At 40.7% G+C, this 22,281-nt stretch overlaps 1 protein-coding gene across 3 annotated transcripts; it reads right to left on the reverse strand.

The window, feature by feature from the left end:
* Positions 1–459: 459 nt before the first annotated feature.
* Positions 460–20,771, reverse strand: LOC125749509 (T-cell surface glycoprotein CD4-like). 3 transcript variants are annotated; one of them, XM_049026835.1, is made up of 13 exons: positions 20,672–20,720; positions 14,191–14,756; positions 11,566–11,748; positions 10,728–10,790; positions 7,480–7,547; positions 5,050–5,217; positions 3,836–3,976; positions 3,211–3,471; positions 2,577–2,939; positions 1,909–2,172; positions 1,657–1,751; positions 1,467–1,516; positions 460–731 (listed from the first exon to the last, which is right to left on the reverse strand). In XM_049026835.1, the coding sequence occupies exons 5-13, from the start codon at positions 7,532–7,534 to the stop codon at positions 701–703; spliced, it is 1,428 nt and encodes a 475-aa protein (XP_048882792.1). In that variant the 5' UTR covers positions 7,535–7,547; positions 10,728–10,790; positions 11,566–11,748; positions 14,191–14,756; positions 20,672–20,720; the 3' UTR covers positions 460–700. The 3 variants fall into 3 exon arrangements, with proteins under 3 accessions (XP_048882792.1, XP_048882794.1, XP_048882793.1); XM_049026837.1 differs by lacking the exon at positions 14,191–14,756 and having other exon boundaries at positions 20,672–20,744; XM_049026836.1 differs by lacking the exons at positions 11,566–11,748; positions 14,191–14,756 and having other exon boundaries at positions 20,672–20,771.
* Between the last annotated feature and the right edge of the window lie 1,510 nt (positions 20,772–22,281).

The following is a 22,281-nucleotide window of genomic DNA, read 5'->3' on the forward strand; positions in this document are numbered from 1 at the left end:
TCTGTGTTTGCAAGTCAAGACGCTGCTTTTAAGTTGATCAACTTCTTTGATAGTGACTGCAAGTTCAGTAACCTTACTATGAAATTGTCTGACCGCTCAAATAACATGTGAGTGATTCCCAAGTTCTGAAATGGGAGATAGACAGAAAAAAAATCACTAACAGCACTTATAATGTATTCACAGAATTTACCATCTGCAAAGAGAAGAGAATTAAAGTTTAAGTGGTCAGCTGGTAGGGTGACTGGACAGTTACAGATCAGAAAACTGGAAAAGTCAGAGGAGCATTTAAAGAGCCATCTAACAATAATAATTCAGTTCTGGAGTATGAGTTATGAATCTTGGAACAGAGGGATTTTTTTTAGTTAAGGGGGTGCTTTTTAAAAATGATTTTCACTGCATCTCATGAGTATTCCTAATTTTTGGACATATTGATAAATAAGGATAACAGGCCTCTAGGGAAGTATTTCTTGGTAAAAGTTTACTCAAAACAATAACAGAGAAAAATACAAAAAAATCAAATGAAAATTATTTACATATATTTTCAATGCACGAAAAGTGGCTGGATGCTTATAAAATCCATCAATCTCTTATGCAAAAAGGGATGTGGTATTTTTCCAAGTTACATATAAACATATATACAAGTTATAATGAAATAAAAATGTGTCAGAATGTAGTACTGCTTTCCAGGATTCATCGTTGCTCAGGTCTTATAAAATCCTTTCACCTGGGGACTGGAATGGAAGGGGTAGAAGATTAGGAGCAAGTACATGTGAGAAGAGTATTTAAGATACAAGGATGTTTTATAGCCACTGTCAGCAATGAAAAAAGCAGAACGTGAGGGGAAACCACAAGAGAATGAAAAACAACAACCGGTAAGACATGGAGTGTATATTTCACTATCTTGCAACCACCTTCCTAAGAAGCTCAGGGCATAAGACGCGAGACACCCTGGATGGGACGACATGCCTTAGGCACTCACACACTATCGGCAATCTACAGTCACCAAGTTGTCTTATTGTGTGTTTTTGGGTTGCGGGGGGGAGAACATGCAAACCCCAAACAGGAAGTCGGAAGTGGGATTCAAACCCTTAATCCTACAAGGGTGAGGCCACTTAACCTACTGTATTATAATAAAATGTGCAATATATATTATTTAAAGAAGTATACCTTCTGAACAGGCTCAGCAAGGTAGGGTGCTGTGCCTGTGATCGGAAGGTTGCTGGTTCAAATCCCAGGGACAGCCGAATGATTTTATCATTCAAGGCCCTTAACCCCAAATGTATCACGGACTGAACTGACCCTGCTTTCTCAGCTGTATGTCGCTCTGGAAAAAAACGTCCGCTAATAAATTAATGTAAGCTGTATTAGTTCAAAATATTTTTACGGCAAAGGCTCTGAGATAATAAACAATAAGCAAAGACTAGATTTACAGTAAAGCACACACAGGGTGGGGGGTGGTTACTGACTTTTTGCAGCGGCAGTACTTCTTCTTGGGTCTCCTCCTGCAGTGGACCCTCTGGATCACAGCAGAAAGACAGAAACATGGGTAAACAAACAGCAGGTGTGTCATGACCACCGGACATGGTGGATAACATGGTGTGAGACTCCTGGTGCCACTCCGTCACCAGTAAGGGACCCACCGCCAGGGGGACGTACCTGTCTCAGCTTCAGAATGGCCATGATGATCAAGATGCAGAGGATGCCTGCTCCACAGATGGACAGCCACAGAAGCACGTTCACAGGGCGGCTCTCTGCAAGGCAGAAGGAATCAGCGTCACCGTGCAGCCCCAACGCCCTCCACCAGCAGTCCCTCCTGCTTCAGGCCCCCGATCCCTCAATAGCCCTGTAGCTCTCATCCTTCAACTCCCAGGTATCCTGTGCCTCTCCGGCGCTCGCCTGCCTGCTTACCGATTTTCAGATTCAATTCTGCCGAGACGAGCGCTTTGCCGTCCTTCATCAGCTCGCACTTCCACCTCCCTTTGTCTTTCTCTGTTGCCTGGCGGACGGACAGCACAGCCGGGGGGGGCTCGTCTAGGGTATCCTTTATTGACGATTTATCCGGCACTGTCCACTTCATCCTCAAGTCAGAGCTCATTTCAGTGCCAACCAGGGAGCAACTGATGTTGAATGCATCACCCATGTAATATATGGGGGAATCAGGAGATGAATGAACTAAAGGAAGAATGCAGAAATTAAGGGTCACGGAGAAGACAAACATGCTTCTGGAATGTGCCTACAGAGAACAGGAGTTTCATGGTCATAAAAGTGAGCAAGCTAAGCAATGCGGGGAGTAAATGGAAAATGATGATGTAACTTTGTGTGTTTCTGTTATTTTCATCCAGTAAAAGTGCATTAGCCACAACTGAGAAGCATCCAGAATACTTAGGCAGAATCAACTTGGAATTTTAAAGGATGCAACAATAAATATTTAACTGATATTAAATGATTTTCATGCTAATTTCGCCTTATTTTTCTTATGGCTCCTAAATTGTTATATGTTATATTTAGTTATTAATTGATTGGAGTGTTTAATTTCATGGGATTTGGGGGGGGGGGGTAATGTCACAGCAGCTCACCTCTGAGCATGTTCACCTTGACTTCCATGCTTATCGTGATCTGGTCCTTAAAGATTAGCTCGCAGCGGTAAGTCCCCACGTCTGCCTCCAGAACAGATGCAATATCCAAGGACAGATGGTTTTTAAGCGGCCCCGTGTTCCGTATCCAATTTGAGCGATTGGTGACGACCTCCCACTGATACTTGTCGGTAAGTGAGGTGACCTTCTGGAAGCCCCTGTTGCCCACGTGAGGTTTGAAGGTCCAGCTACCACGAATTGGCTGCAAACTTGAAAGTGCAGGGAGTTCCAAATTAGCGGAGATGTAACAGGGGATGACAAGGCTTGAGCCGTTGGTGGTGTATAATGGCGTGGAAGGGATGAGGTCTGAAGAAGCAGAGGAAGAAAACAGAGGAAAAAATTAAATTAATAATGACATCAGAAAAAAATGTATCTTGATCATTCATCCGTCCATCCAGCTCTCTTCCATAGCTGTTTATCCAGTACTGGGTCATGGGGAGCCTGAGGCCTGTAGCCTTAATGAGCAAAAATTTGTCCAGTGAGACCAAGAGCCAAAGAAAAACCCTGTAGATAAGCCCTCAGAAAACAATGAGTAGTCTTCCACAGGAAGTCAGGCCAGAGATATGTTTGCACTCACCCACCACGGTGATGGAGAATTTTATGAAGAATTCATTGGGGGATTTGACATCAGACCTTTGTCCTTTGTGTGTGACGACACAAATCCACTCGCCATGGTCCCTCAGTGTGACGTGCTTCATTGTCAGTCGTTTCTCCGTGCCCTTCACGCTTTTCTGAGGGCACCGCCACTGAAACTCCAGACCTTGATTGAGGCCGTCTACTTCACAATCCAAAGACAAGACTTGGGAGGCCACAACCAGCGAGGCAGGTTGACTAGTGACTAGTTCAGGGAGACAGCAGAACCAGAAGATGAAGAACAAGGCAAAATTAAGGTAAGGGGATAAGAAAAAGGTTAATATACATAATCCATGTGATTTCCCAGGAAATCTGCACAAAGTTTCAATGTATAATAATTAATAAAATTGTTACTATTGATGAGCGGTGTTTCTCATGCATAATTAAATCACACATAATTCTTTTGGAGAACCAGAAACTCAAAATTAATAAAATTAGTCTCTCTGGTGTAATTCAGTGACTCTATACACAGCAGCACCCAAGAAATCAGACACACCTTCTTGCCGAGAACAGTTTGCCACCCACCCCCCCATTTATTCTGGCTTTCTCGCTGCATCTCCCCCATTTACCTTTGGCGCTGTAAAGCCTGTATAAAGTTTTCGACTGGCTCGTATCACACTTGTAGTAACCAACATCGTTACTATTCATGCTGTTTATAATAAGGGAAATGTTGCTTGTGGCCAAAGACACGCGGCCCTTCATGCCTTCACCTGCAGGAGATAAAAATGCAAGTTGAATGCAGACCAGTAAGGCTGAGCATGTACAGTTTTTAAAAGACGCATTACAATTACGGAGGGCGGAGAGTCAGAGTAAAACAAAATGGCAAGAAAAACAAAACACCCCAAATAAAAATAAGGATTTATAAATATATGCCCTGTTGTGAATAGACAGATGATTAATCTGGTCTTTGTTGGAATCTTCCACATGAATGCAATTAATAAATCTAAAATCCTTCTTAGCAAAGCTTCTAAAAAAGGAAAGATCAAATAAAATGAGTCATAACTAGTGTTTGTTTTGGGGGCAAAAGACAGCACTCACCTGTGTTTCAGGAATCAATATCCTAATAATACTACAAATATTGCATTTCCCCACTAATACCCATTAATAATAATGTGCAGTACACAGAAACAAACAGGCAGATACACGGACACCTGCATGTACACAGAAACAAACAGGCAGATACACGGACACCTGCATGTACACAGAAAGAAACAGGCAGACACACGGACACCTGCATGTACACAGAAACAAACAGGCAGATACACGGACACCTGCATGTACACAGAAACAAACAGGCAGATACACGGACACCTGCATGTACACAGAAACAAACAGGCAGACACACGGACACCTGCATGTACACAGAAACAAACAGGCAGATACACGGACATCTGCATGTACACAGAAACAAACAGGCAGACAGACGGACACCTGCATGTACACAGAAACAAACAGGCAGATACACGGACACCTGCATGTACACAGAAACAAACAGGCAGACACACGGACACCTGCATGTACACAGAGACACAGGCACAATCACCCATAAATTCACATGATTTGTACCACACATACCTGCACACATCCAGATCATATTGGCCCCAACCCAGACCGATATAACTATGATCCAAATCTTGGAATCACCCTAAACCCCCTTTACCATGCCCCTGTGTCTAGGTACACAATGGTATATAAACACACACACTCACTCACAAAGGGATTCATACACGCTGACATACAAACGCACGTTTACATGCTCAGAGGCTTTGCTCTACTCTCTCACCGTATAATGGAGTCCCTCTTTGTCTTATTATCACGGGTTGGGTTATGCTGTCTTTACTTCTTCCAAATGTCCAAGATACATCAGACCCTCTGGACAAAGCATCTGCTCTGGGCAAAACAACTTGGTGTCCAACTTGTCCGATCACCACCACCTCCTCCAGCTGGCTCCCTGGCAGAACACATTATAATGCTGCATCAGCAAGAATTTTTTAAAGAAGCTGCCAGCTGAACATACCTGTCCTTAATTTCCCCACGAGAGCGTTGCTTTGGTTTTAACCATATTTTAATTTTAAAACACTGGACATAAAAGGTCGCAATGGTTAGTGCTGTTGCTTCACACCTCTGGAACCAGGGCTTGAGTCTCCACCATGGCTCTGTGTGTGGGGAGTTTGCATGTTTTCCCCGTGTTGTCCTAGGGTTTCCTGCAGGTACTCCAGTTTCCCATGTGTACAAATGAGATGAGGCCATTCAGCCCATCAAGCTCGTTTGGGGAGAACTTAACTAATAGCTCAGAGATGTTAAAATCTTACCTAACTGTGATTTAAAGGAACCCAGGGTTTTAGCTTGCACTACATTAACAGGAAGATTATTCTATACTCTAACTGCACGCTGTGTAAAGAAGTGTTTTCTAAAATTCTGTTTAAAATGTTCTCCTGCTAATTTGCACTTATGGCCGTGAATTCTAGTATTTAAATTAATATTGAAGTAGCCATTTGGCTGAACAGCATCCAGACCTGATAGAATCTTATATACCTAATCAACCTTAGTCTTCTTTGCTCGAGGCTAAACAGATTCAGCTCAGCTAACCTCTCCTCATAAGACATTCCTCTAAGACCAGGAATCATTCTTGTAGCCCTATGCTGCACCCTTTCTAAGGCAGCAATGTCCTTCTTAAGGTATGGTGACCATCCTGCACACAATATTCTAGGTGGGGTCTTACCCAGGAATTATATAATCGTAGCATCACCTCCCTTGACTTAAACTCCACACACCTAGAGATGTAACCCAGCATCCTATTGGCCTTTTTAATTTCTTCCCCACACTGGCGAGAATGGAACATGGAAGCATCAACATACACATCGAGATCTTTCTCGTAATCAGCTACCTTTATTTCAGTGGAACCCATAAAATATCTGTACTTTATATTTCTGCTCCCTCATGGATTACCTTATATATATCTATGTTAAATTTCATCTGCCAGGTATCAGCCTAGTTGCTAATTAAATCCAGACTCCGTTGTAGCCTCTCCGCTGCTAGATCACTATCTGCTACACTACCCACTTTGGTGTCATCTGCAAATTTAACCAATTTACTGTATGTCCTGGTGTCAGTATCATTAATGTAAATTAGGAACAATAGTGGTCCTAAAATTGAACCTTGCAGTACCCCACTATGAACGCAGGCCCACTGTGACATTGTGCCTCTAATAACTACTCGCTGCTTCCTGTTTAAACATCTTAACCTTATTCATAGCATGCATGACTTTGTATGAAAAGTAATTATTTTTAATGCTTTATATGTGAATATCGGCATGGTGGTGCAGTGGCTAGCACTGTTGCCTCACACCTCTGAGACCCGGGTTCGAGTCTCCGCCTGGGTCACATGTGTGTGGAGTTTGCATGGTCATCCCATGTCATCGTGGGGTTTCCTCCAGGTACTCCGGTTTCCCCCCACAGTCCAAAAACATGTTGAGGTTAATTGGACTTACTAAAATTGCCCGTAGGAGTGCATGTGAGAGTGAATGGTGTGTGAGTGTGCCCTGCGATGGGCTGGCCCCCCATTCTGGGTTGTTCCCTGCCTCGTGCCCATTGCTTCCGGGATAGGCTCCGGACCCCCCGCGACCCAATAGGATAAGTGGTTTGGAAAATGGATGGATGTAAATATGAAATGGATAAAATCTCATGCTTACTTTAAGCACAACTTTGCTTTTCCGCATGTCTTGTCTGAGCAAAATTAGTTGAGAATCATGTGTATCATATTGAAAATGCATCACCAACTGATAAGAAAATACTGGTGTATCCCATTGCAGCAGGGAGCTCTATGTCAGTAATTTAATTTAATTTGGAAAATGAGAATTTTCTTTAGCTCCCTTTGAAATTATATCCCACATGAGATATATGAATATCACAGAAAATCACTTTGTGTTGCAGGTGATGTCTGTGGTATTGCATCATTGCCTTTGTAGTCTCACGCTGATGTGTCATCCTATGACCCTTTAAACCCTGATGTATTTCATCTTGCTGCAAGCCTGTGCTGGAGAAGCAGTTATGGATGGAAGGATGAATGGATGGAAGATAATCTCACTACTGCATGAGTGCCGTAGCTTTACCCAGGCATGAGCAGGATTGTTATATTGCTATATTACCATGTAGCTATAGGTTTTATGATATTTCAGTACGTTGAGTAAAAATAAGCGTGATTTGACACTTACAGCCCATAGTGATGATGGCCACTAAGATCACTAGCTCTCTTGGAAGACACTTCATCTTGTCTTCTGACCTGAAAAACAAGGAAAAAAACATAACGATGCGGAAGATGCAAATACTGCAAAAGACACATAAAATATTATTTACAAGAAAAGACTTATTTTTCATGAGGCATTCGCATTGTATGTTTTTACAAACCATATCCCTGAAGGTTTTTTTTTCAATCCACTGCCAGAAGTGGTTAGAAAATGGATGGATGTGTTTCGTAAAAGTACAACTAATATCTGATTTTATATGTGAAAGTAATTGTAAAAATAAAAGAAAGTGTCATTTAGAAATAAAGTAGCAGACGAGTAACAGAGTAGGTGAAGGGGCGAAATGAAAGGAAGGAGAGATATTGTTGCCTGAAAGAGATTTTCACTGCATAATATGCAGAGAGGGTGGGCTCTGTGGTGGGCTCTGATTTAGCGAGAAGCGCTGAGAGCGGGAAGGTGAGCGAGGTTTGAGGTGGGCTCTGATTTGAATCTTATCCCACTCTTTACCTCCCCCGCCCTTTCACGCCCCCCTCTTCCTCCGATGTTCCACGAAAGGCGGATCTCTCACCAAAAAGAAGAGAGAAAAAAAACACCCTGACTGTGGGTACGCTGCGCTGCGCTGTAGCTGATGCCTGCGTGGTGAGACGGTATCATTCAGGCTGCATTTACACCGTGTATCTCAGCTTTCCAGTCTTAATTGTCAAATGGGGGGTCAATGCCACAGTGGACCAATATTGTGATCAAAATGAAATTTTCACCACAGGTATAGTTTTTAAAAAAGATTGCCTACATAGTTATTTTTTTACCACAGACAAGTCTTTCCATGTACAGGTAGACTGACTGTCTCTGGTCACAGCAAAATCCATATGACATGGGGGGGGGACTGGGTGCGTGGGGGCAGAAAACAACCAGACAAAACATGTGCAATACAAAAATAATTTAAATATACATGTGGTGCATATGGGGAGGGAGTAGCTTTGTGGGATGTGCACATGTGCATTTTTGTAATTATTACACCAGATTTCTCCACAGTGTGATAAAAACCCATAACTTTTACCCCGTGGGGATGGTTAGTCAGTCCCCACAAAGACAACCTCTATTTTAATAAAATTGTGAATGCAATCAAAAAACTAAAAATGCTAGAAGTCTTGTATTTTGTTTGGTTACTTATGGTTAAGATTAGGGCTGCATAGGGGTTAAGGTTGCCACTGTTGGGATAAGGGGTATGCCGATAGAAATGAACGAAGTAACCAATAAATTTCCTTCTGCATAAACTCTATCTAAGAGTCCCCATAAAGATCTGAATACAAACGTGTGTCTGTGTCGGTGTGTTAAAAAGATGGGCCCAGCTACTGTATATGCCTCATCCTGTAAGCTTATTAATGACTGATTGTACGTTTTATAATAAGTACTATACATACATTCTAAAGTTTAAGTGTTTTACACAAGTATCCTGGCTGACTGATTGATGTGTCTAGCAGATGAATTTGACATTAATTGTTCGCTTTCTGTTCTAATTATCCTTGGTCACATTTAGAATATGGGTTACGAGACACGCATTAAATGCAGAGATAGGTCTCAAGGTGTCATGGCCATTTCGGAATCGCTGTTTAAGACCAAGCCGCTGATCACTGGAAGTGAACATGCCGTTACTGTCGGACTTCAAATGTTCAGAATTCTAGACGTTCTCGAGAGAGTTTTATATTTCGTTACATGTATAAAAATACCTTATACATAGAGAAGCCGTCAATGCATTACTCACTAATGCAGTGATATCTGCATGCGCAGTGATGTCGTCTTATATCCCTTCATTTCCAGTGATCGCAGCTGGACGTCTCATTCGATAACCTGCTTCTGTTTCTTCATTGCCGTTTTATATTTTTAATAATGTGTTACCTTTATGTGCTGTTTTTGGAATCTTAGATCAGGCATTTGAGATTTAAGGCAATTTAACGAAAAAGATTTTGTCTGTATAGACTCTCATTCTTTGCTGTTGAACACAATGAAAGACAAAAATAACAAAATAGTAAAAAAAAAAAAAGAAGAAGAGTGCCCCTGGAATTAATATATTCCTTTTTCCTGTGTTCTGTTTCTGAAGTTGTAAGGAAGTTTATGTTAAACCTTAATTTGTCATTCATATTGCTATCCACCCCTGAATTAAAAGATGCAGGGGCGACATTGGAATCCCTGTCAAGCAGTGATACAGAGAGAATTTGAGCCACTGTTCACCCTCTACGATCTACATCATTTATGTCTTTGCTTGCACCTGTTTCCTCCCTCTAAAAATGCAGTATTATATAATACTCTTTTATTTTTTTCAATTATCGTAAGGTGAACTGTAAATTATGCAGGAGAAGAAAGAGCCAAGGAGCGACGCAAAGGGGCTAAAAGTCGGGGAGAGGAAGGTGAGAACGGCAGCAGATGGAGAGATGAAGAGATACTGTACAGCAGACGAGCGATAGCACCTGAGCAGCTAACCCAGAAAAGCTGGCTGACTGCACTTGTGGTTAGAGAGGAGGTTAAACAGAAAACAGAGAGTGCAGTACGAAAAAACGAAGGCGACACTCGTGCCACATGTCACAAGCGTGCACCAGCTGAAGTGCGTCGCTTTATAGGCACTTATACACACTCTTTATGCACACTGTATGCACTCTCACTGTTAAGGGACTGTCATACCAGGGTTACACTTTCTTGTTTAAGATGCTATACTTTGTAGATACACGTTTCATGTGTTACATGACGAGTGTAGTGTCTGCGATAAATAATCACAACCTAACCAATGAAAATAACGTAATACAAATTCTAATTACTGCAACCTTGAATTGCATTAATGGTTGGATGGATGGAGGGATTGATGGAAACACCATCAAAATAACATTCCTGTTATAATAAATCCAGAAAGTACTACTGCGAACTGAAGGCCACAAATGCGTAACTGTTATTATAATTATTGCTGTGTATATTATTCTTTTCTAATTTTTTTGGTTTTCTTGTAGCACTTGCAGCATGGTATTTTAAGCTTTTTGAATACTTCTTTTGCATCCCTGTGGTTTTGTTATCGAAACCTGATTAATTTAAGATCATAAAGCCACTACTGATGTTTAACTATCAGAATTTCTTGACTGTGTATGTAGCCGTGTACTTGGTTGCTTGCATTGCAGGGTAAATTAGACGGGTAAGTGCAAAGAAATAAGTGCAAAATGCATTTTGTTAATTACGTGTTTCTCCTTTGTCCACGTCAGTCCTGTGATCCCCAGATCCGGCCCTCAGCAGCCAAAGTCCTACAGGTTTGAAAATACAGTTCAGTTAGTACCTCATTTACATCTAAATGACCATGGAGGCCAGCAACCATACATCCATCCATCCATCTATATTTAAATTGTTTCTCCTGGCAGGCAACATAATACCCTAATTATTATTTCAGCTAAGGCTCCCAAAGGCTGAGGTCACCAAGCCTAAGCGGCGTGAATCCTGCAGACCCTATTTGGACTAGCGATTTCCGAAGCCCTCCCATAATTGAAAGGTCAATGTAATGTGAAATAAGCTGATAAATATATATCAGAAATCCTACACATATTTATACATAAGCGATATCATTGGAGTGGTCTGACGTTATCGTTTGTTATTGCGCTCGCTTATGTTCCAATGCCAGCAAATATGCAAAAATAATTCTGAATATAATATATAAATCATGGACTCAAACACATGTCATTTATATTTATTCTTCTGTATTTCGTCTCTTGACCATGTTTGCAGGCTTCGTATTTATACCATATCACACTGTATTTATACCATATCACGCTCGTAGTCCTGGAGAACAGAGGCCTTGTAAGACATCAGACAGGACTGATTATGTGAACAGGCCGCTGCCTGTAAAATGAATATTTTACAATTTTATGAAGGCATTACAAATCATTTTCTTGATATAACGAGAGACGTGATTATCATTCACATAACGGCAAAAAAATGGAAAGCAATACACCACTAGGTTCAATTCGGTTTAAGAATAAAACACAACCAGGTCGACAAAAACGAGAGCATTGTTGGCATACTTACTTCTGTTTTTTAGCTGTGTTTTATAGCTGTCCCTCAGTAACATAGGAGCAATGAACTGATATTTCCACCGGATGAAGAACTGCGGTGTTTTTAAACTCTGCTGACCCCTCCCTCGTCTCTGATAGGCCACAAGTAATCAAAAGATGCTCTACAATTGGCTAAGTCGTTATGGACAGCAATTTTCTAAAGGAAAAAAAAAGTGACAAAATTTTATTAACGAATGCTATATGTTTTAATACTTAAATTGTTTTAATGGGATGCAAAATTATAGCAAAGTAGCACTGAAGTCACTTCTATTTGTGGACTCAGGTACGGAGATAATAAAAATCATGCCAATTTTTTGCCTGAATCTCAGAGAAAGGTGAACCAATAAAAAAATATTTTAACTATATAAAAAACAAAAATGAAGTTACAAAAATAGGTTACGGTTAATATAACATCATCCCACATATGAGCCACAGCCCTCACCTATGGATTTATCGTTAGCGTCAAATAAGTGAACTTACGTGACGCAATGAAAAATCAGCTACAGCAAACTGCCGATAGCTACATTCTATCACATGCCAATGTCGACTTTGACATTTCACATATTAAATGTCAACACTCATTACATGTAATTAATTATAAAAATATATCACTTATATAACGTTAGGTTACTCGTGGATAAGGCAAAACATATATATATCAATAGCAGTTTTTCATCATAGTCTTTTCAAACTATAGTCATTTCAAGAACCATTTAAGTCTTATGCACATAGTAGTCGGAAGCAATTACGTATAAAAACTTTGTTCTATTAGTTTGTTTAATTGGCATTAATTTTCTTAAAAATGATTTGTTGGTTTTCTTTGTGAAAATGCCCCAGCTACCCTCTCCAAAGGAGAAGTGCTGTGCGCGCAGTGGGGATCCATCCTGGATGATGAGCATCGCGCGAAGTATTTCGTATTCATGAAATACAGGTGTTAAAAATCTCTCTTTTATATACCTGAGGTCATAGCGTATCCCATTTTAATTTTAAAAATGAATCCCCATATACACATTGCGATGGAGGTAATGAACAAAGAGTATTGTGCCTTAACGTGAGATGCATATGTAGTCCGTGAGGTCTAATAAATGGCACACAAACATAAAAAAATCATAGCGGAAAGCGTGACATTACTGAAAAGATGTCCATATTGATTTAAGTATTGACTGTAAAAATTAATAGCAAAACATCCTTAAATATTTCTTGACAAATGAGAATAAACTTTATGCTAATTTTTTGTTTTCTATACGTTATGAAAATCGTTATGAAAGTACACTAAACAAACATAAATAAATAAAGACATATTTCTGACAAATTCTTTAAAATAAGTTATGGTAGCGTTGTACTCCTATAGTTACACTCTGTGACTTTTTGTCAATTGCAGATAAAATATGATATTTTATCTATATCTATGACATTTTAATTCTGAAAGATAAATATTACCTTTTTAATAGTTTCCCACAGTCATGTGTGGGTGTTAATCTCGTTCCAGTTAATCCTTAATTAAAATACTCTTCAGGAGTGGAATTAAGCCCCACGGTGCTGAGGCTGCCCTCGTCAAAATCGCTGCCCTCACTTCATAGACTTCTCATCTGTGACCTCAGAGTTCAGCATTTAGCAATTATTTGCAGTTTAATAATGTTTGCAAAGCCAGGATTTTAGTCGCATAACTTTATGATACAAAGATGTACAGCGAGAAAATTCTGATATCATAAATCGGGATTCTCTCTGAGGTACATTAAGGGAAAACTTTGTTACTGGATATCAGCAACTATATATATATCTATAAAATAGTTTTTAAAAGCTCTTGTCCCACCATTTAACTACTGAACTTACTGTTACTCTCCCAGTAATAATGTTTTTTCTTTGATTGTGCATAATTTTCAATTAGGGAATGTTCTTACGTAATTATTGTCATTTGACTCCGAACTTTTGCGTTAACTGAATCTAACATGATTCCTTCTTGTTTACCATGTTAAACAAAAAATTTATAACGTATGTGACTGTAGTATCGTTTGCGTTATGAACATGTTCGAACATACTGGCATTATGAGAGAAACCGTGTCCAGAAAGTGTAGATAAATTGCAAACAAATGAAGACGTGTTATTTGAATAGCAAGATAGTGATTTATTAAATCATAGGTAATACACCCTAAGGACAGAACAATAAGACGATATTCATACTTGTGTGTGGGGAAAGGTCATGTGATGTAAATAGTGATTCTGAGTGGACAATGGAGGAGATATTCAATAAAAGAAAGAAAGAAAGAAAGAAAGAAAGAAGGTTTAAAACCAGGTCCCAACCCAAACCTGGCACGTGCTACACACAGTCTGTTCTTCTCACTTTTGCCAAGACAGGCAGCTGTACAGTACACCTGTCCCTGAACACGCTCTTGATACCGGATTTCCCCGCCCCCCGCATCCAAATCGTGTCACTGTGCCCCCAGGGCAGCCTGCTGCACATGTGAGCTGTAGGCCATGCTCGGCCCACATCACTCGGAGTGGCTTTCCTGGGTGAACCGTTGCTATGACGATACTTGTTGGCAGCTAAGGATTTCGCCGAAATCACCATTTTCTAAAAACAGACCTCTGGATCATTTACCTCCCACTCTCTTTGCTTGCCTCCGTGGCTCGTTAATGTTAATGCTGACACATCCAGGCTCTCATTTCCTCATATGAGATGCCAGCTATGTTTATTTTAGTTGCCGTTTAACCATGCCGAAAGCGTTTGGCTGTGAAAGGGCTTGTTCCTCCCACCCTGGCAGACACTGCCGGACTCAGATAAGCACGTCCCACCTGAAAGAGACGCAGCAGGGGGTCGTGAGGGCGTTGGTGCGGTTTGGAGCAGTGAACCACATGAAGGGCCGAACACACCTGTTACTCCCTTCACATCTGTCTGCCTGAGGTTTCCCCTCTTTCATGCTCTGTTTTTCTGCTTTTCTTTCTTCTCAGTCTTAAAAAGAACCCAGCACTTGCTGAGCCGGTGCAGAGTTAGCTTAGCGCTTCGCCGCTTGGCTCCTTAGCTTAGCCATCCGCACTCAGCTGATTTCCGTAGATGTTTCCACCTGAGCAGTTCCGTACTAAGAACCTCAGTGGAGAGCATCTCCAGTCCCCCTCCGGAGACTCAGACCTGTTGAGTCCTCTTTGTCGATCTACCGGCCGCCCTCCCTAGCGAACCGAAAAGGGGGAAGAAGTAAGTTGAAGAAAGCTCTTTTCCTTCCTCACCGCATGAGGAAAACACCCAGACCCTCCTCCCCCGGCACAAAGCCCCGTGGCCCACACTTCCAGTCCAGTGGAAAAGCCCCGTCGTTGAGGGAAGCCGTATTACTCAGACACTCACAGGCCCGAAAGAGAGAACTGTGGTGGAGGAGTACGAAACAACTGAGACGTCCCAGGCTTTCATTTCGGCCTTCCCCCTGACTCCCACTCCCTAGCCGTGTCCCCCCCTGCCTCTCCAAAACAGTCCCATGGGCCACTGGTGCAACAGCTAGCCAGCGATTCGGGGGACAGAAACACAAGCAGAAAAGAACGGACAGTGAAACACAGGGACTCCATTCCTTTCAGAGCCTTAGGTTGTACATGATTTCTCTTTCTCTGTAATTCCCCAGCACCATTTTTGCTTTATAAAGGCATGAAAAATACATATAGTTAAATGTCAGTGGAAAGAGAAACACAACCAATCTGACATTTAGTTCACTGGCATTACTGTCTGACATCGTAAATAGAGAAAACTTGCACAACACATCTTTCGACACAAGGGCATTGTGCAATTGTGTACCACTCTCCCTTTAAGCACCTGTTTCCAAAACTCACATGGGCCCTTTGGTACGAAACATGGCCTATCCCTGGTATTTTGAAAGATCTGGCCTCCTACCTGCCCCCGCCTGCCACTTGTTTGCGTCTATTATTGAGAAATGAGCACGTCTACAATGACGACTGTACTGATGCTGCTTTATATTTTCCCATGAGCAATGATTATGTTGGTGGTTGAGCACTAATTTACATAAATTTTGTCACAAATTGTAATCACTAGATTAGTGCCTAAGATGTGCAGAGCAAGAGCCACAGAGGAGAGTTTGCAAGCTACCAGAAACATAACAAAGAACTTTAAACTGCCTCTGTCACTGAAACCCTCATACAGAACCGACACCCAGTAGCAGAGAAAATATCTGCTAAATACACGGTTGTAGAACAAAAAAAAAATTACTAAGACATCAATATTCAAAGCATCAAAACAAACAAAATTCAGGCTGCAGCTTGTTTCTGTTTCCTTCATTTTGTTTTTGGTAGCTTGCAAACCTTCTTCTGTGGCGCTTGATCTATCATTAAGAGTTCCTGACTGTGCTGCCTTTTGTGAAACCCACAGTGTTTAAAACTGTACCATACGCTGTTCTGTCAAAGCTGCGGGTCATCTCTGTTTTCCTGAAACATTATATTCACGTAGCTGGTGTAACGAGCATGTGCACGAACCTCGTTCTATTCACGTACAAGTATGAATATCTATAATAAGCATTAGCTGTTTGTCAGAAGTGTGTAGGATGCTCAGTGGAAATATAAGAGGGAGGAATGAGCATCAGAGAACCGCTCAGGTTCTCTCAGAAAGCAAGAAAAACTGAGAAATGCATTTGTTTCCGAAAGTAAGTACTAGGGAATCCTTGCCTCTCGTTTTGAAAAGCACTTCTTAGTTTAATGACTGAAACAAGACAAGTTTTCGAGTCAAAGCAGGGAAAGACCTCAGCGCAAATTGAGTAGCTATTGATTTTGTTTTTCCGCAAAGATGCTCTCGGCGAAGTCTTTCTGTTCGTGATGGTGGGCTTACACAGAGCTCTCAAAGATGTTTTCAAAGAAAGAACCGGCATTTTTGATGGTGAGAGACGGGCCGCGAGCTCCAATTGCCTGTTTCGGCAAAAAGCGATGTTCAATGAGGCTGCACTGCTCTCGAAATGAACGGCTGAAAGGAACTGAGAACTTCACTGAGCTCGACGCCCGGGGGAACTCCAGACCTCTATGCAAGCCTTATGTTGGTCTTCAGAATTCAGCGCAATTAATAAAAATCATGACCAGATTTGTCACATTTAATGAATGAAAATAAAATGCTGGTCATTATATAGACACATCCCAGTGATTATTTTACAGTAAGATGCAAAGCTTTTGTGTTATATAGTAAAATACTCATTAAGCCAGAGGACAGAGAGCATTAGAGTTTGCAATCAAAGTTAAAGTATTTAGAGTACATGTAACTTTGACAAGCGTCCAAATAGTTTTTTATTAAAATGTGAAATAGTTAACAAATCAACACAACACACAAATCTTTGTATACTTAAAATACATTTTTCAATCTCAGAAATGTACACACAGCAACAAGGTTATCAGCTATTTTCGCGATGCTTTCTGATAAATGTCCTTCATGATAAACATACATAAAATAATGCATTGCAACCAACTTATGACACGTGGGCAAGAAGCTTGACATGAAGCAAGGGACGCCCCTCATGTTCTTAGTCAAATCCAAAATGTTTGACAGGGAAGTCAATGAACACTGAATTCCTGCCTCTGAGCTGAAATGCACAATGTTATGCACAGCGCTACAGGCTACACCTAAATAAAGGGTACAGCAAACGGCACAGTATACCTTTACTTCTGTTCTTAATCACATGGAGGAAAACACAACACAAGATTGCAGTACGCACATACACAAACATTTTAACTGTAATATGACCAATCGTCATTTATCATCTGCAGATAATTTGTATCCAGACCCTATTTTAACCGTAACCACTTGTGTTTGTCTGAAATTGTTAAAGATTTTAAATATCACATTAATTGTGAATGGGGGGTGATGTTTGCCATTTGTCAACCAAAAAATCTGAACAAATTAAGTCATTACAGTACAACGCTGTGCAAAAGCATAACTTTGGAGATAGACTTGTTGATATAATTACTATCATACAACACACTCATCATAGATCAGACATACATACATCATGCACATTTTTCTGTATAGCTGAGTTAATGTAGTCAACGTAAGTATCGTATTGGTATGTTCGTATATTTTCTCAACCAGTAAAATGACTGCATACATTTCTTGACTATCCTGGAATAATTATTATACATTTAATTAACATAATTAACATGTATTCAGAACTAATTGAATAACAAGTCTGTGGTATTTTGCAAAGATATCAATCTTTTTCTTATGATATTATACATTAAGTATTCTGGTGGAGATGATTATGGCCAGATGTACCATACGATGTAAAATACCATATGATACACAAAATTCAAATGTTAATAGAAGCAAAGCCAGTGGAAATTGCCGTGCAGCATTATGGCTTCAAACAGATCTCCACGGTATAATGCAGTGGGATTTGGGTTGATATTTACAGTGTCATCAAGTACAATTTGCTCTGATCGCAACTGTGTTACGCAATGGAGTTTGTGTCACACTTTACGTGGATATTTACGGCAGTTTTAGAGTAGAATTCATGCTTATCTTTATAGCATTACGGATTACAGTTCTCGCTGACCTTTACAGCGTTATGAATTAACGTTCACGATAATCTTTAAGACGGAGTCGAGTTTACGCTGACCATTAGGTAAGGTTCCCATGTATGTGTAGTGCATTTATATAACTGCTTTCAGTGTTAATGCTGAAAAGCAGCAGGAGACAGTAATGTCTGGCATGAATTTGCTGCACAGCGTTTGACGACGCTGATCTGCACTGCCATGCTGAGCCCCTAAAAATGCCGTACAACTACTGGCACCTTTTGTTCCTTAGCTGTCCATCATAATCGTTAGTGATGTGCATAGTAACTTGTTATACCTGGTGCCATTCTAGTTCATCTTTGGTGATGCGGTCCACAATAATTCCTGCACGTTACGATGGAGTAGAGAAGAACAGAGTTTTTTGTAAATATTTATAAAATATGCCTACAATCCAACTGTTGAATATAAGAAAAGCCCAGATATTCATTCGTATTTTATTTACAGTCTATATACATTACATTTTAAATTTCCATGGCCTACTTCACCAGCAACAGTATGAGTCAATATAAAGTTTCAGATTTTGCCATCTGATTGTGTCTTGCCAAAGCAGCTGAAATGTTTATATCTTGCCCATAATAGCTAAACTGTGTACATCCATTTATTTATAATGCAGCACCCACCACAAAACATTAACAAAAAAATGACATTGGTATAAAGAACTCAATAAACACCAATTGTAGGCCATTTATTGATGCGGCGGCTTAACTTGCTATTCAATAGCAAGCAAATATTGCTACTATAAATGCTACTACAATAGACCCTGAAAAAACAAAAATACACACCATAATTTTAAGTAATTCATATGCATGTGACTGCATTCATGCTTGAAATTGTGACAACTACATATGTTTTGTATCAAATTATGTGGTATCCTGTCTAGTCAGAGTTTTTTTATTTTTGTTTCATAACAGTCGAGATTGCTAACTACTTTACCCAAATTTGAATGTTTTTATTGCAGCGTATTGTGTTTATTGCGACAGTAGCTTTGAATTTGTACCACCTGTTGCCTGTCCTGCTCTCTGGAGACCGTTACGGAAAACGCAGACAGACCCATAGACCGCTTCTTAAAGCTGTTTCTGGCATTTTGCAGACAGAGATAGTGGGGCTAGACTGCAAACATTACTGCTTGCTTGAAGTGGTTGGTCGCTGAAATCATAAGTATATTTTATAGAACACTGAGACAGTGACGCGCCCCATTTTGGGTTAATATGTACGCCACACACTATGGTTATCACGATACACTAGAATTCTGTGCTAAGAATTAGCTACATTTTATTCTATCAAGCAAACGGGGTGCAAAACTAGTAATACTATGATTTTTTAAAGGATAGAATACAGCAATATAAATAAGTAATCAATTCTTTAGAGTGCACATTAAGTGTGGAAATGAGATCCTGCTGTGGAGATTGGCAAAGCACCCGTTTGAAGGTTGTCGTGAAGGGAGCCGGCTACACTGATAGTGAATGAACACCGATCAATTCTAAATCAACTCAAGTAATTCACATCAGTATCAGTTTTAGGCCTTTGGTCCAAATACATTCCTTATGTCGTCAGGCTAACTCTTGACGTCTACTGTTACATTAATCAGGGAGAATGGGTTGAGTGTATCCAAAAAAGTAGTATATTGTATAGTTGTATCTATGTTGTATATTTGTTTCTATAGTAGCATGTGTTTATATAGAATGTATATATTATATTGCACAGAAGTCCACTGAGTGCTGATGTTTTTGATGCTAATCATGAACAAACAGGAGCATTACCGTGATATCATCAGGCTACATCTGGCCTACCTGCCTAATCACCCTCATCCATCTGGGCCTCTCCACACACTCCCATTAACAGCTATGCCCTCACAGAAAATCGGCCATAAATTTCACTTTGTCCTCGCGTTGTCTGGCTAACCTTACAGCCAACTGCAGTGTCTACAGAAGAATACAATGTAAAACGTGAATGGAGAGTTAGCGAAAGACCCCTGCGGAATCCTATGTCAAATACACCTCTTTATTATTCTCTGTAAAACACATTACGTTGACGTTCCCCCATGCCTGAACACAGCTCATGTCATCCATCAGGCATTTTCAGATATCTCACTATAATTGCTATATCTTTTTTTCTGAGTAAAGCGTTCTCAGGGCATATTAATATCTGTGCTAAAGCAAAAAGTTTGTGGTAAGGTGAGACCCAGATGACAACAGGCTCAGCGGCCGTTAAAACCTGCTAACCTGGCCACTAGCTGGCTGGGTCTTTTGCTACTGCACTTTTATTCATTATCAGTTATTTTTTGTTCTCTTTTCCCCCTTTTCACTCATTTTAAAATCTGATTTCTCTCCCTTTAGAGTCCCCTGCTGCTAAGACTCCATCCTTCCCCCAGGCGTGTTCATGATCTCGGGCACCATGTTAACGGCGGCTCTGACCTCGGTCATATATCAGCGGGATGGATAGTCTGACCTTTGCTTGACGCATGCGTTGACGTCTCAGTTGTAAATATATTTGCTCTCAGAAAGTTAGAGAAAAAAGATGAGCTGTGCTGTACTTACCAAGCTGATGTGCCTTATGCTGTGTAGAGCCCTGAACTGACAGCAGTCACCACGTACAGTAGAACACATTCACAGGAAACCATTTTATCTGAAGCATAACTCTCTCTCTCTCTCTTTCTCTCTCTCGCTCACAAGCACACACCACACAAAAGACACGTATTCTATGAAAATGCATTTTAAAATATAATAATATATATCCTAATTATTATAATAAACAAGTCTACAATGACCCTAAAAGGGATCCATAAATACACCCACAATGAAATTGTTAAAAAGGTTTGCTTGCAACTGTAATATCTAAAAACATTTCTCATTTTCAGTATGTTGGACAGGAAACAATTTTTCAAGAGATGGCAAATTCTCCCATGTATCTCAAAGTATATTGGTTCTAAAAAGAATTTGTTTTGTTGAGATGTAAAGTCACTGTGTGGAGTGCAGATTCGTCAGCCCCTGATACAAAGGAGAGGGAAGAGCAGGGCTGAGCCTGTCGCAAACAACTTTATAACTTAAGATGAGGTTAAAGGCATGGTAGACATGGGAAATACTACAACACATACGATGTTCTCCTGTGGGTCCGTCACCTGCAGGAGGGACCCTAAGGGACCGGAGCATTGTGACTGAGCGACAGCCAAAGGCAGAGGACTTGCTAGGCTAAAACACAGCTACCAAAACTGGCTTTCGGGACATGGAATGTAACCACTCTGGTGGGAAAGGAGCCTGAGCTGGTGCGGGAGGCAGAGATACAGTCGGGCTCACCTCAACGCATGGCTCCTGGAGAGGAGCTGTACTCTCTTTCACTCTGGAGTTGACCTTGGTGAGAGGCGCTGGGCAGGGGTGGGTTTACTTATAGCCCCTACAACTTAGAGTCAGGAGACAGACTCTAACTGTTGTCTGCTTATGCACCAAACATTAGTTCAGAGTATTGGGCCTTCTTGGAGTTTGGTTGGGGAGCTGGAAGGTGCTCTCTCTGGGGACTCCATTGTTTTACTGAGGGACTTTAATGCTGAAAAGTGGGTAAAGACGGTGAAACCTGTGATTGGAAGGAACAGTCTTCCCGATCTGAACCTGAGTAGTGCTTTGTTATTAGAATTCTGTGTCAAGCACATTTTTCTCCATAACAAATGCCATGTTCGAGATTAATGATCTTAATGTGCATCGGGCAGCAGAACACACTAGGCTATAGACCGATGGTCAATTTTGTAGACATATCATCGGATCTGTGACCATCTTTGCTTGCTGGTCTCAGCAACGACTCCACCAGCCGTAAAGGGCAGCTGTCAGGCTTCAAAAGGAGGTCTTCCAAGCTTGGCTAGCTTGTGGGATGCTTGGAGACAGCAGACATGCTCTTTACTCTCAGAAGGTTACTGGAAGGTTTGTGGGAGTTTGCCTAACCAGTCTACATGTGTTTTGCAGATTTGTAGACAGAAAAAGGTGTAGCTCCATTATACCTGCTTTGAGCACTTTTAAATCGACATAGAAGCCCATCTCTTCTCCCTGGCTTTTCATTAACATCAGTGTTTGTTATTGTATTATTGGCTCTATTTCTCTTGCCCGCATCTTTTTTACAGGTTTTTATTCTGTTTTTGTTCCTATTCCTGACTGTCTTGGTT

Source organism: Brienomyrus brachyistius, chromosome 9 (genome assembly GCF_023856365.1).
Source record: "Brienomyrus brachyistius isolate T26 chromosome 9, BBRACH_0.4, whole genome shotgun sequence".
In the NCBI taxonomy this organism is placed as follows: domain Eukaryota; kingdom Metazoa; phylum Chordata; class Actinopteri; order Osteoglossiformes; family Mormyridae; genus Brienomyrus; species Brienomyrus brachyistius.

Bases quoted from the DNA above. Each gene is read 5' to 3' on its own strand.
- LOC125749509 (XM_049026836.1), bottom strand. From the start codon at position 7,534: ATGAAGTGTCTTCCAAGAGAGCTAGTGATCTTAGTGGCCATCATCACT. The intron at 5,218-7,479 runs GTAAGTGTCAAA...GTGTTCTGCCAG, and splicing joins GGCCATCATCACTATGGGCT to GGAGCCAGCTGGAGGAGGTG. The intron at 2,940-3,210 runs GTGAGTGCAAAC...CTGCTTCTTCAG, and splicing joins ATTCTCCATCACCGTGGTGG to ACCTCATCCCTTCCACGCCA.